The sequence below is a fragment of the Triticum urartu genome, chromosome 7A, assembly GCF_056163025.1.
Source record: "Triticum urartu cultivar PI428250 chromosome 7A, HENAU_Tu73, whole genome shotgun sequence".
Lineage (NCBI taxonomy): Eukaryota > Viridiplantae > Streptophyta > Magnoliopsida > Poales > Poaceae > Triticum > Triticum urartu.
The window spans coordinates 76,605,964-76,619,242 of NC_141879.1; the positions used below are offsets into that span (position 1 = coordinate 76,605,964).

At 44.6% G+C, this 13,279-nt stretch overlaps 1 protein-coding gene across 1 annotated transcript; it reads left to right on the top strand.

Annotated features, from left to right (window-relative positions):
- The first annotated feature begins 3,542 nt into the window (after positions 1–3,542).
- On the top strand, positions 3,543–13,234 carry LOC125525075 (disease resistance protein RGA2-like). Its single transcript, XM_048690085.2, has 3 exons — positions 3,543–3,916; positions 9,441–11,928; positions 12,932–13,234. The coding sequence occupies exons 1-2, from the start codon at positions 3,611–3,613 to the stop codon at positions 11,886–11,888; spliced, it is 2,754 nt and encodes a 917-aa protein (XP_048546042.2). The 5' UTR covers positions 3,543–3,610; the 3' UTR covers positions 11,889–11,928; positions 12,932–13,234.
- The last annotated feature ends 45 nt before the right edge of the window (positions 13,235–13,279 follow it).

The following is a 13,279-nucleotide window of genomic DNA, read 5'->3' on the forward strand; positions in this document are numbered from 1 at the left end:
CTGCTGGTAGTCACCCCGATGCGATGGAAATTCAAATCAGCTCCAACGCGGTCTATATGTCGGAACGGAGTTTTATCGCCGACGTCGACATCTTCGTCGTCGGCTTGACTGGTCACCTCGGCTAGGACGACGACTGCACCCCATGTTAGGTCATCAATATCGGGTGGTTTTTATCATCATCAACTCCGATCTCAACTGAGATCATGGAAAAAAATCATCCATGGCGCTCTGGGGCTCAATGTCAATAATGTCATCGGGTGACCGTGGAGATTTTTCTGGACAATGGATTCACGTTCTCCGTCCCCGCCTCCGCAACTATCGCTTTGACGAATGCTTCGGTGGAACTGTACAAAATTGAGCCCAAAACAACCCTGTAAAATTTCATCTTGTTTCGATGGAGGAATCTCCGGCAATCACCGATATACTAAAGCCGTGTCGGATATGTCAAAATTCGATGGACGTCCTCTTCCTGCCGCAAGCCCTGACCGCTCATCAACACCAAGCACATTAACCAGCTAAGTCGCTTTCAAGCTCGTTTTTTCTTCATTTTTTTAATTTTTGTTTGGTTCAACCAAGCGTTATATTTTTGTTAAACAAAATGTTGTCTGTTAGAAACTTTGTTTGTAACGTTCTTTGTTAAAGACAATTTCCTTTACCCAAGTTAACTGGGGCTCATTAAATTACATGTGCTATTTTTAAGTATTTTATTTTAAGTCGTTGCAAAGCCTTTTTCTACCATTCCTTTTTCTGACTCGGCTGTATGGTCAAATGGCCGGATAGCCTGGTTTCTCCCTAAAGTCGCTCAAGTTTAGTTTGCTAAACTGGCCTAAGAAGCACCCCACCTTCGGGAAAAGGAGGTTGAAGCCTAAGGTTGACCCACTTGAAGTCTGGAGATCAAATGTGTCATGTTAAAGCACGACGGAAGCACAAATTAATTTTAAGACCAATTTTGTGTTGGCACAAAAAAAACTCAACTTAATTTAGATGTAAAGTTTTTACATAAGTTTTTTTGTTTTCCGAGCTTATGACACTTTTAACCTACTTGTATGTTTTTTCTTTTCTTTCAGGAGGCTGTACATCCTCTTGATCGAGGTGTCCTGCATGATGGTTCTGCTCGGGAAATCTTTTCCGACCCATAGTTCGGCATCTTCCCTGCTAAGCTAAACATCGGCTTTGGCAAAACGCACACGATAGTTGAACTAGTCCCCAAGGAGATACGATCCTAGGGTCGGCCATCTGGCGCAACCCAAGTCTCGTGGGTTACTAATTTGATGATTCAATGCAGAAAATTTCAAAATGCAAAACGATTTTCGAGGAGATTACTATCCTCAGGTTGGTCGGCCTCACCCAACCTGACTCTCGGGAGCTATTACACATTGTGTTTCGTTCCTAAAGTATGTTGTCGAGCAATGACTTGATCCTTAGGCCGATTTCACGAATCGACCTGAGTCTCAGGGGCAACCGGGACCAATGGTTTTATTTGATCCTTCAGGTGTATCCTAGATTTTAGGTTGACACGCACCTTGAGGGCTATTGGCTATACATCTCAGTAGAGAATAAGTTACACCAATCTGAAAAAATTCTGCAAAAAAATAATCAGCCCAAGACCAAGGTGGTGCACCACCTCGGAAGTAGTCTGGCATAAAGCTCGGATACAAGTGGCTGGCTCCACAGAGAGTTTTCCGGCATTAAGTTTGGCTGAACTCCTTTAACCTTTTCAAGACTGAGGTAATCTATGGCATTTCGGATGCAGACCGACGTTGGAGCTCGGCTGCAAAAAGACACCTCGGATGCAGACCGACGTTGGAGCTCGACTGCAAAAAGACACCTCAGATGTAATCCGACGCTGGAGCTCGGCTGCAAAAAAAACACCTCAGATGTAATCCGACGCTGGAGCTCGGCTGCAAGAGGACACTGCCGCATGAGAAAAACTTCGAACACGAGGTGTGGCATAAAGATAACAAGGCATTGATAAAGGCCGAGAACTTAAAAGAAGTCCTTGGATGCCCGATGTGTGAACTCCTTGGATGCCCGACGTGTGAACTCTTCGGATACATCTCGGCGATTCTTGAGATCGGAGATAGGAAAATTTGTTGAACCAATTTTCAAGACCGGTGTCCAAAGATGAAGAATAGTTTGAAAGAACCAATGAGCGTTCCCAACTTGAAGACTGGTTCAGGGGCTACTGATGATGTCCTGGACTACGGGTACTCACCACGTCGTCTCCCGATCAGGTGGGTTAGGCCAAGAACCCCCATGGCGGTTCACTAATGGGCTTCTTCGGGTAGCCCATGACACATACAAAGGAAGGTTCCACAAGACTTGGCGCACAAGACGAGGGCCTCCTGTACATTATATAAATCGAGGATATAGGTTAGTCAATAGATCATCTCATAGAAGTTAGAACTCATTCATATGATCTCAAAGGTAGATCATCTTGTACTCTGTACCCCATCATAATCGATATAACTTGTTGCTACCATCTAGCCAAGATCAGCAGCTCGGGACCCGACTTTTCTATTAAGGACTCTTCGTTTCTGACCAGTAAAGTTTAAGCACAAGCGCACAAGTGACGAGACATGAGACGGGCGACGAAGAGGCACACGGGAACCACTTGTCTTCTCAACCTCCAATAGCATGTGTGAAAGAGAATTGCTTATAAGGAGGTCTAACTCTTTCTCCAGATTCACGGTGGTACTAAACTTTCACCACTTTCCTTGCCATAACACCTACATGGGCTCTTAGAGATTTTTCTGAAAATGTTGGATGGGTCCCAAGCCCATGCCATATTTCAACACGCCACCTGCGAACCGTGGAGGCGCTTTTCGCCCTCGAAGGCAGGCCCAGGAGTCGGGTACTCGAGCATCCATTATTGAAGTAAAATGCTCCAGACACCATGAACAGATAGATCGAGATTCCCTATGCTTGTGGAGGAGATGAGAATCTTGATGAGAGGAGGGAGTTTAAGCATAGCTCATGTAGCTCGTGCAAGTACTGGTGTTACTCACTACTTAGCCATGTTTGGTAGAATTGAGCAGCGCACTGGGGTGTGGTTAGCTTGAGGGCCTGGTGATGTGTAATATGGACTAGCCTAATAATGGGTGATTGAAATATACTCTTTCCACCCGAAAGAAAGAAGAATGCAGTCCACGGAATCAACATCTGCATCTGCCTCCGCTTGGATGAATTTGATGGTCCTCCCGTCCCGTGCTCCACAGTGCTAGGGGGATAGTACCACGAGTCACGGACCCTCTTCCCGAGTCTGCTTGCGATGAGTTGTCTATTGTCATCGCCCCCACGACGAACAGTTCAACAAGAGAAAGGCCCACCACATGTCTCCCCTGCAGCGACTAGCATGCTCGGTAATAAATTTTTGTACCTGGTAAGTAGTAGTAGTATCCGACGCATTTCCAGTGCGGTGCGGCACACCAAGTTCCGCATTTACCCATCCATTATTACCCGGCCGGTAGACATGATGATTGCATCACCCGACGCCCAGGCCAAGCCAAACGCACCCGTGCGCGAGCACTATTTGTCGGCGTTCTACTTCTACCCACCCAGTGCCCTCTAGTCTCCCTCTCCTCTCCCTCTTGCTTCTCCACACAACACAATGGACCCCATCTTCCTCGCATCCGCGGCGGCGACATGGGCGCTCAACAAGCTCCTCGACCACCTCAAAGACTCCGCCATCAAGGCGCTGCTGCGGTCGGAAGGGCTCGACAGGGAGGTCGGCCCCATAGAGGTCACGCTGATGCGCGCCAACCTCGTCCTCGGCTCCGTGCCCACCGGGTCGGCCGCCTCCGGGGTGAGGATCAGGAACAAGGAGCTCATAAATCACGTCAACAAAGTTCACCAGCATGCGTCTTTCTTGGCCAATGAGCTCGACAAGGTCAAGTACCAGTGCATCAAGCAAGAGGTACCTTCTCAAATCTACCATTTTCTGTCTTTGGGTTTATTTGGTTGGATCCTAAGTAGCCATGCCAAAATTTTGGTGAGCTCTAATTGTTTGGATTGCAGCGACTGTATCTGTATGTATCTACAATTTTTATTTTTTTACTTTGGCAGGAAAAGATTGGACCTCCCTTTGGTTGGCACCCAAGGACAGATTAATGGTTTAGAAATTAGATTATTATTGGGGACCTTCATGAAAGTGGAAAACGGAAGCTATGGCTGCCTGTTAGTATCACGTTTCCATCTTCATCGGTAGAAGGCAAGATCCACCATATATATATATATATTGTTTGCCATGGATTAGGAGGAGCAATATGTTGCTTTTGCATGTAGGAGATTTCATTTACGGTACACTGGGGTCAGAGCACTGTACCTGTTAAATTTAGCCCTTCTCATTTACAAAGAGGTTAAGTTAGACTTTTTTACAACCCAATCGAAATTGTGTCTAATTAAATGGTTTTACAACCAAATCGAAATTGTCTTAAATGAAAATAAAATGAACCAATACATCTATTGGTTGCCAATGTGATCCCACATGTGCTCAACCAAGTCATTTTGAAGATCCAAATGAGTGTCAATCACGCAGTTCACGATAGAATTGGACAAACTGTTCAAACATGGTCGGTTCTTGGTGCAGGAGCTCAACATTTTCACCTTGATAATCAAATCCTTGGTCGAAGATATTGTCATCACGCTCGTCCTCGACGATCGTGTTGTGCATGATCACACAAGCAGTCATCACCTCTCAAAGCTATCCTTCATCCCATGACAGTGCAGGGTTTCGAACGATACCCCATCGGGATTGAAGCGCACCAAAAGCACGTTCCACATCCTTTCTAGCACTCTCTTACATTTGGGTAAATCTCTTTCTCTTCTCACCTTGGGGTTCGAGATTGTCTTCACAAAAGTTGACCACTGAGGATATATACCATCGGCTAGATAGTATCCCTTGTTGTACCGGTGGCCGTTGATCTCAAAATTGACAGGTGGGGAGTGGCCTTCTGCAAGCCTTGCGAAGACTGGAGAGCGTTGCAGCACATTGATATCATTGTGAGAACCTGCCATGCCGAAGAAAGAATGACATATCCAAAGATCCCGCAAAGCCACCGCTTCTAATATGACAGTGCACGCTTTGACATGCCCCTTGTACTGGCCCTGCCAAGCAAATGGACAGTTCTTCCACTCCCAGTGCATACAATCTATGCTGTCAAGCATGCCTGGAAAGCCTCTAGCTGCGTTGGTCGCCAACAATCTTTCTGTATCAGCGGCAGTTGGCTGCCTCAAGTACTCGGCATAGAGCAGGGCGTGGCCTCTCTCCCTATTGCGGTTCAGGTTGGGAGCACGGACAGGGAGTGACCCCCTATACCGAGGAATCTACCATTGAATGTGGTCGTGAACGACCAGTGCAGCCACCACAAGATATTCATCATCCGACGATGAATCGTCCGATGAACAAATGAAGTGGTGGAAGAAAAATTCATCTCCACTGTCCATACCTTTGTGGGAAAAGTGTCGAATATCTTGCGGTCGTGGTGGAAAAGAGGCCGCGATGTTCACCTCGATGCGGGAGGGATGGTTGGCGGCCGGCTACTGGCCGCTCTGGAGCACTCGTCGGAAGCTGCCGTGGTCGCCGTGGTACGTCGCCGGCGGTCGTATCCCCTCTGCCACCGGCTACGACGGCGACGGTCAAACCTCCTCCGATCGACGGCCAAAACTACGGCGAAAGTGCGGGTGTGGTGGCGGCCATGTCAAGATGTGGTTTGGTATGGACGGCCGGGGGCCGCGCGGTGAGGAGGTGGCCAGAGAATAGCGGCAGCGCCGGCGACGGGGCGGGGCGGGGAGAGGGGATGCAGGCGTTGGAAGCGAAGGGACTGCTGGTGTCCCCGACAAGCAGGCCACGGGGGAATAAGGGCGTGCGGCGGGCCCGTCCGCGCGATGTCCGTTTCACCCCAAATTCGACGCAAGTTCGGGCCGGGGATGGGTCGAAAACGGACGGAATCCGGACATTTGTCCATTTGAAGCCACGCGTTAGGCTGCATTATTCGTCCGTTCTACTCCAAACGGACGCACCCGGACAAGATGGGGTTGCGCGGTGGAGTTGGCCTAGTACCAGAAAAGAACTTGTTAAACATCCCGTTCAAAGAGTCGTTTGTGGTATATGGGAACTAATTAGTATAGTGTAAATGTGTAATAGAAGGTTTAGGTAAAATGGATTAAATATACAAATAGACAAAATAAGATGTGATAGATAATATCAAAAAAGGCAAAAGGTTAATAGTAAGATGCATCTACCATTTTAGAACCGAAATCCCTATTCGATCCGCGTGTTGGATTACTCTGAGCCAAATTTGTTGTCTTTTTATTATGTAGGTTGAATTTGATTGTACCACAACAGAATGTTTTCGATAATGCAATGTAATATTACCTCTAGCCTCTGTAGCACACATGTACATAGCCGTAGTTTATTACAAAAATCATAACGAACAAAGTACACATGCACAGCCATAGTTTTTACGAAGTCATGACCCACGAAGTATATAGCAAGCAAATCTAAGTCACACGCCACATTAAAAGTAACTCCAACTAAGAAACCAATTACATGCTCGCCCTCTTGAACCATAAACAAAAACATAGCGTAATCAACAAACTCAACTGCTAATATGACTACAAATATTATGATATACCTAAGTTTTACTAATGAGTATAAACTTTCAATTTTGACAACATTATAAGGTACTCCCTCCATTCCCTTATACAAGGTCACTATCAAAAATACATTTTGCATCAATACAAGACCACCAACAGTAATCGAGGCAAAAAGTAATGATGTTTCCTCGTACTAGCAACTTTTTAATACTTATTACATGCATGTAGTCATAATGACACTCAGCCACTTCCTTCTCATTCATTCGTTGCATGCTTGTGGTGTATTAATGATCCCGGTTAACGAAAAGAAAAGTTGACTTGCAAAAGAGTCATTAAATTTTATCTTGGTACCTGTAATATGAGTTTGTGGCCTTGTATAAGGGAATGGAGGGAGTATATTTATTCAGGAAGAATGAGATGACGGGAAGATCATGGGAGTAAGGGGTGTTCCGAATGTAAAAGTGTATATGGGTTGCCCTAGAGTGGGTTATAAAAACAACATGAAAGTTCCACACGTACAGTTATGAAAATTCCATTTCACCAGTGTTTCATTGAAAAACACCATTCCATTTACATTTCATAAATTTTTGTTTCTTTTTTCATATGTTTCACCCCGTCTCCGTATTTTTTCAGTACCGATGGAAAGTTTCCGACTAGTTGTCCTTAGCTGTAACCTCATCCCTCCGCCCACTAGGGGGATCGAAACCCATGTTTGACACCCAATGTGTCTTATTCCTGTGGATTATTATTTCAGTGAGATGCTACAAATTCATCGATAGGAGACGTATGTGGTGATCGTCAATCTTGAAGCTCCACGACTTCAATCTTCAGTAGGCATTGTGTGTACGTGTGGTAGGATGCATGTTTGTGTGCATGCGTCAGTGTTGTGTTTGGGTTTCTAAACAAAACTACCAAGGCAAGCCTCTTTCGTGTTTTATAATACTACCTCTGTAACTAAATTTAAGACTTTGTTGCAGTTCAAATTGAACTGCAAAAATCGTCTCTTATATTTAGTTATAGAGGGAGTAGAAAATATTAAAATATACATTTTAAATAACAAGTATAAGTTAATGTGGAATCTGACATAACCATTCTCAATTAGTCAAGAAACACAGCAAGCACTTACCGTCAAATAACATCAGTAGAAAAATAACATATTTAGAATGTAACACACACTTTACTAAATACACTTACGAAATCTTCCACCTGTAATACTTTACAGCCATAAATTTGTGAGCACCTAAGAAACCTCTGCAAATTATTTCCCTTGTAAAGTGGTGTTTGAGTTCGTTTGGTTTCAGTGCCCCTCGACAAAGAAGACGTAATGCAACTGTGTTAGCTACTGACCACACCCAAAGCCCCGGCAGCCCCAGCCGCCAGGAACAATGCGCCTGACTGCCATGCTCGACCTCACGAACTACATGCATGTTTGGTTTGTAGACTAAGAGCATCTCCAGCCGTTCGGCCCCCCAGGACGCTAAAAAAAAGCGGTCTGGGGGCAAACCGGCGCTATTTCGGCCCCTAGGGGCGAGCTAGCTCTCAGTCACGCCCCCAGGCGCCGCCCCCAGGACGCGGAAAATTCGAATTTGGTCGTTCCCGCTCATAAAAGACGCCACAAGTCCGGCGATCGCAAGTCACAGTTCGGCGGTCGGATATAGTCAGGCGTACAAAAAATAGAGCGGCAGAAGTTCGTGTGCGCAACGCATCACTCGGCGGGCTCTGCCCCAGGCGTCGGCGGAGTTGGCATGCGCGGGCTTGGCGGTGTCGAGGCTGCTTCTGCGCTGGGCGGTGTCGGCGCGGCTTCGGTGCTGCTGGGCGTCGTGGAGGCGTCATCACGCGGACTTGGCGGTGGCGTCGGCGTGGGCGTCGGCGTCGGCGGCGTTGTCGAGGGAAGCTGGTTCAGGATGAGGCCGCGCTCCGTGGCATGGCGGCCGGCTGGGAGGCGAGCGGGAGGGAGATTGGCGGGAGGAAAGGAGAAAATGGGAGGGAAGTGGGGGAAAAGCGGGAAGAAACGATGGGAATAGGCGCTGGACTCGCCGACAGGGCGGACCCACACGTCCTTTTCGCTTGTGCCGGCGCCCAGGCGTCCCTAGGGCGCCGGGTTCTGCCTGGGTCCGCCGGCACCAGTTTCGGCCTGAGCCGGCGAAAAACAGGCTTCTGGGGGGCGACTGGACCGTTTTTTCGGCGCCGGCACGGCAAAAACGCCTGGGGAGGGCCTGTTGGGGGCGCAGCTGGAGATGCTCTAAGGTTACCATAACTTAGGTGTGTGTTTGTCATAGACAGTTTCTTGCCAAATTTTGCCACACTTATGATGAATATTTTGTTCACTACTCATTTGTGCCAGCTACGGTCTAGCTAAGGTTAGTTATGGCAAAATTAGTCATAAAGAAAACACGTCGAACACGACCTCGACTGGCCCCCTACAGTTGTCCCCTATTGACCTCGATGGTTGGTCTCCAAACTATTCACTATTCAGGTTGCACCAATTTTGACTTTTGTGTACATGATCATATTATTTTTGGGTCATTTTTTGCAATTGTACTTGTTATAGCATGTTTAATGTTTTTAAGATAGTTTCAAAAAAAATATCACAAATTTTCAGAGATCGGCAACTTTATTTAAGCGTAGGGTGCTAACGCACCCATGGGAATACCTTTTCTTTTAACTGACCGACAACTTATAGTTGAACTAACATGGTTATCTTCACTTTAATCTGTACTCTGGTGCACTGTTTCTCTAGACTGTTCTGCTGATCTGCCTTACTGCTCTGTGAAATTTAATTTCACAGAGCAGTAAAAAATATGAGAATTTTAATCCTAACATTTACCATTTATGATTAATAGGTAAAAAAGAAGAACCTGGAGAATGCAAGCATTTTCAAATCCAAAATGAAATCTATCACTCAAGTTGGAACATCGGAGCAAAAAATCAGTGGATATGACATAAGACTGATAAAAAAGACTGCTGATGAACTGGAGAAGATTTGCAACGATGTTCATGAAGCTCTCGTGGTAGAGAAGCTTGGTCAGATTGTTGAAGCAACAAAAAACATGGATATAGATACACGTGAGACGGTAGACAGCAAAACTGAAACTGAGGTGGTCCCAAGAGAAGAGGAAAATGATATTAGACAACTAATAACTGCAAGTGCATCACCTCATCAACAGCTATTAGTTCTTCCAATAGTCGGCGATGGTGGTGTTGGGAAGACAACACTTGCTCGACAAGTGTACAATGACCAACGTGTGAAAGATAAGTTTGAAATGATGATATGGATTTATGTATCGGCTAATTTTGATGAAGTCAAAGTTACACAAGGGATTCTGCAACAAATACCTAAGTGCGAGTATAAACCAAGTACAAACCTTAACGTGCTTCAGGGCAGCATCAAGAAACACTTGACTGGAAAATTTCTAATTGTTTTGGATGACATGTGGGAAGAGAGCCAGGGCCGCTGGGAAAAGCTTTTGGCTCCACTTAGATGTACGGAAAAAGGGGGTGTGGTTCTGGTGACAACTAGAAAGCTATCTGTTGCCAACGCGACGGGCAGATCCAATGCACCTATCAACTTGGATGGCATGAAGGTAGATATGTTCTGGTCCTTCTTCCAAACATGCATATTTGGTCATACGGATTATCGAGGCAAAAAGCTTCTGAAAATTGGAAAGGAAATAGCTACCAAGCTGAAAGGAAATCCTTTAGCAGCTAAAAGTGTCGGCGCACTTTTGGGAAAAAAACCCAATGAGCATGCCTGGAGAAATATATTAGATAGAGATGAGTGGAAGATTCAAAATGAGACGGATGACATCATGCCAGCACTAAGGCTCAGTTACAATCACCTGCCCGACCGTCTTCAGCAATTATTCTCATATTGTGCTCTGTTTCCTAAGGGTTACAAATTTGACAAGGAACAGTTGATACGTATGTGGGTTGCTCTTGGCTTTGTCACACATGAGAGGATACCATTGGGAGATGCAGCAAGTTACAGTTTTGATGAATTGGTATATGGGAGCTTCTTCCAGAAAGAGGAACGGTACTTTATTTTGCATGATTTAATGCATGATGTAGCACAAGAAGTATCAGCGTTTCAGTGCCTTACTATTGCTGGCCCAGATCCTCAGGAAGCCTCCCAATCTGTACACCTCATTCGTCATGTCGGCATCTGGACTGAGATGGTGTACAATGAAGGAAGCATGGAACGTAATGAAACCTTTGAAGAAAAGTTAGACAAGATACAGGACGGAGATATTCTGAAATCTTTGGAGAGTTTCATGCTTGTAGGCACATATGATGAGAATTTCTCTGCAAAGTTTGCGAAGACCCTGGAAAAATTACAGTATGTTCGTTTACTTCGGTTGTCAATGCATTTCAATGTCGATGCTTTGCTATCCAGTGTCACAAAGTTCATCCATCTTCGGTATTTAGAACTCAGGTATACATCTCAGGAGCGCAAACCTTTACCTGAGGCTATATGCAAGCTCTACCACCTACTGCTACTGGATATCATGCACTGGAGTGGTTTAGATGACTTGCCAAAGGCTATGAGCAATCTGGTGTGCTTACGCTATCTCCTCGTTCCGGGGTCAGGGTCATTGCACTCAAGGATATCAAGAGTTGAACAAATGAAGTTTCTGCAAGAGCTCAGTGAATTTCGGGTGCAAGAAGAGAAAGGCTTTGAGATTGCGCAGCTGGGATCTTTAAGTGAGGTCAGAGGGTCACTTAGTATCCTTGATCTTGACAATGTCAAAACAAAGCAAAAGGCTTCTGAGGCAAGGATTAAAGATAAAAAACATCTGAGGACACTTTCACTTTCATGGGGTAGTGCAAGTGCAAGAGAAAGTGCCGCTGTCCAGAAGGAAGTAATTGAGGGTCTTAAACCACATGATCGTCTTGCACATCTTCATATCATAAATTATGCAGGTGCTTCTCCATCGTGGATCGCAATGAAGGGATTAGAAAGCCTCCATCTCCATAACTGTATGGGCATAGATGTCCTGCCACCATTTGAGGAGATGGAATGCCTGCAGAAACTGTCCTTGATTGGCATGTCCTCTCTGAGGGATGTCGACATTGACATGGGGCTTGAGGATGACGAGCTCGAGCTAAGCGAAGTTGAAATAGCAAGTTGTTCAGCCTTAACATCCATAAGGCTTCATTTTGGCAAGATATTGACTAAGTTTGATGTTAAAGATTGTGTGGCACTATCTTCCATAGAAGGTTTGCCATCCTCTGGTCAACGGAAGCACTACGTGATCCAAGGATGCCCTCAGCTTCCTGCTGATACTGTCTAAGATGGATTATCTGCTGGCAAAACCACTCCGAAAATAATCTGTAAGTATTGTTTCTCTGAACCAATGTAGCCATTTACAAATTGTCTTATGCTCATATGTTCTCCTACTTCATGGAAGATTTTACATTAGTCGAGGGATCGTCCTAATTACTTAATTCATGCACTTCTAGCTGTGCTGATGATTTAACTGATAGAATTTATCATTGTAAAGTGTAAATCATATTTAACGGGCTCCACCGGCCAGGTTGGACTCCAGACTATACAAGATAAGAGCTTTTCATCCCATCTCACTATATCACTCCAGAAAAAAATCACCCTGATTTCTCTACCCTCACATATCACTCTCCTCTGCAAATTTCTCTCTGCTTAATCCCGATCCAGTCATGGTGTGCCTAACTCTCATAACCAGTAGTGGCCCTACATGTCATGGTATCAGAAATATTTAGAGATCTATTCAGCTACCTGTAGGAGTTTTGTGAGCTGTTTTTTTCCTACCAAAAAAAACTTTGTCTATGCTATCTCCACTAGTTTGACTATATAAATATGTATATACATTTTGGGGAAATTTTATAGATACGTAGAACATATCCACATGTACATGTCCATTTTTATTGAACTTTTAAAAACATTTATACATAAATTTTGATTTATACATATGTGCATTCTTATTTGTTTGTCGTTTCTTTATTTTAGACCATAAGCCATGCACCGCACACGAAAACACTTCATCCACAGCCTTGTTTGGTGTTCTCCACACTCCCCCTCTTTGCCTATTTATTTACCTTTTTTAGGGAAACACGGAACTCTGCTGTGTATTTTTATTGATTTTTAAATAACTGTTACAACAGCATATTGTTCAACAAATAAAAGAATCTACTCATTTACTTTGTGTAGATGTACTGTCTATCAAGTAAAACTGTTCACCATATTGTTTCGTGAGGATATTCCTATGTATGTAGTTTTCTATTTATTTTTATATTGCTGTTGTCCATCAATCTGAGTGCACTATTTCACTTCCTCTACTGATCTAAGAATCATTTTCAGGATAAGGAAAGAAGGAGAACAATTTGAATGCAAACTTGTCACTGTAGATTCAAAAGCAACGTGGACTCTTATGGTTTTACTTCGATGTGGTTTTTGGTCATTCACCATTGCACTTCATCATCATTTTCTTCGCAAAATAAAATATGGAGAAATTTGTGTCCAATGCGTGTGTTTGGCAGGCAGAGCCCCTACACATTGTTGTCATGGGAACATAAATCCATTTATATTGTTCAAGTTCAATAAGTACAAATTTGCATGCATCGGCATGTTAATCATTCAAGGAAACAAGGGTGACTTTTGATATTCTGCCCATGGGAGTGTGATACACTTGTATAGTTCCTTTTTTTT

Excerpts from the sequence above, each read along its gene's own strand:
- LOC125525075 (XM_048690085.2), top strand. The coding sequence starts at position 3,611 with ATGGACCCCATCTTCCTCGCATCCGCGGCGGCGACATGGGCGCTCAAC. Across the intron at positions 3,917-9,440 it reads ACCAGTGCATCAAGCAAGAG|GTAAAAAAGAAGAACCTGGA; the intron begins GTACCTTCTCAA and ends TATGATTAATAG.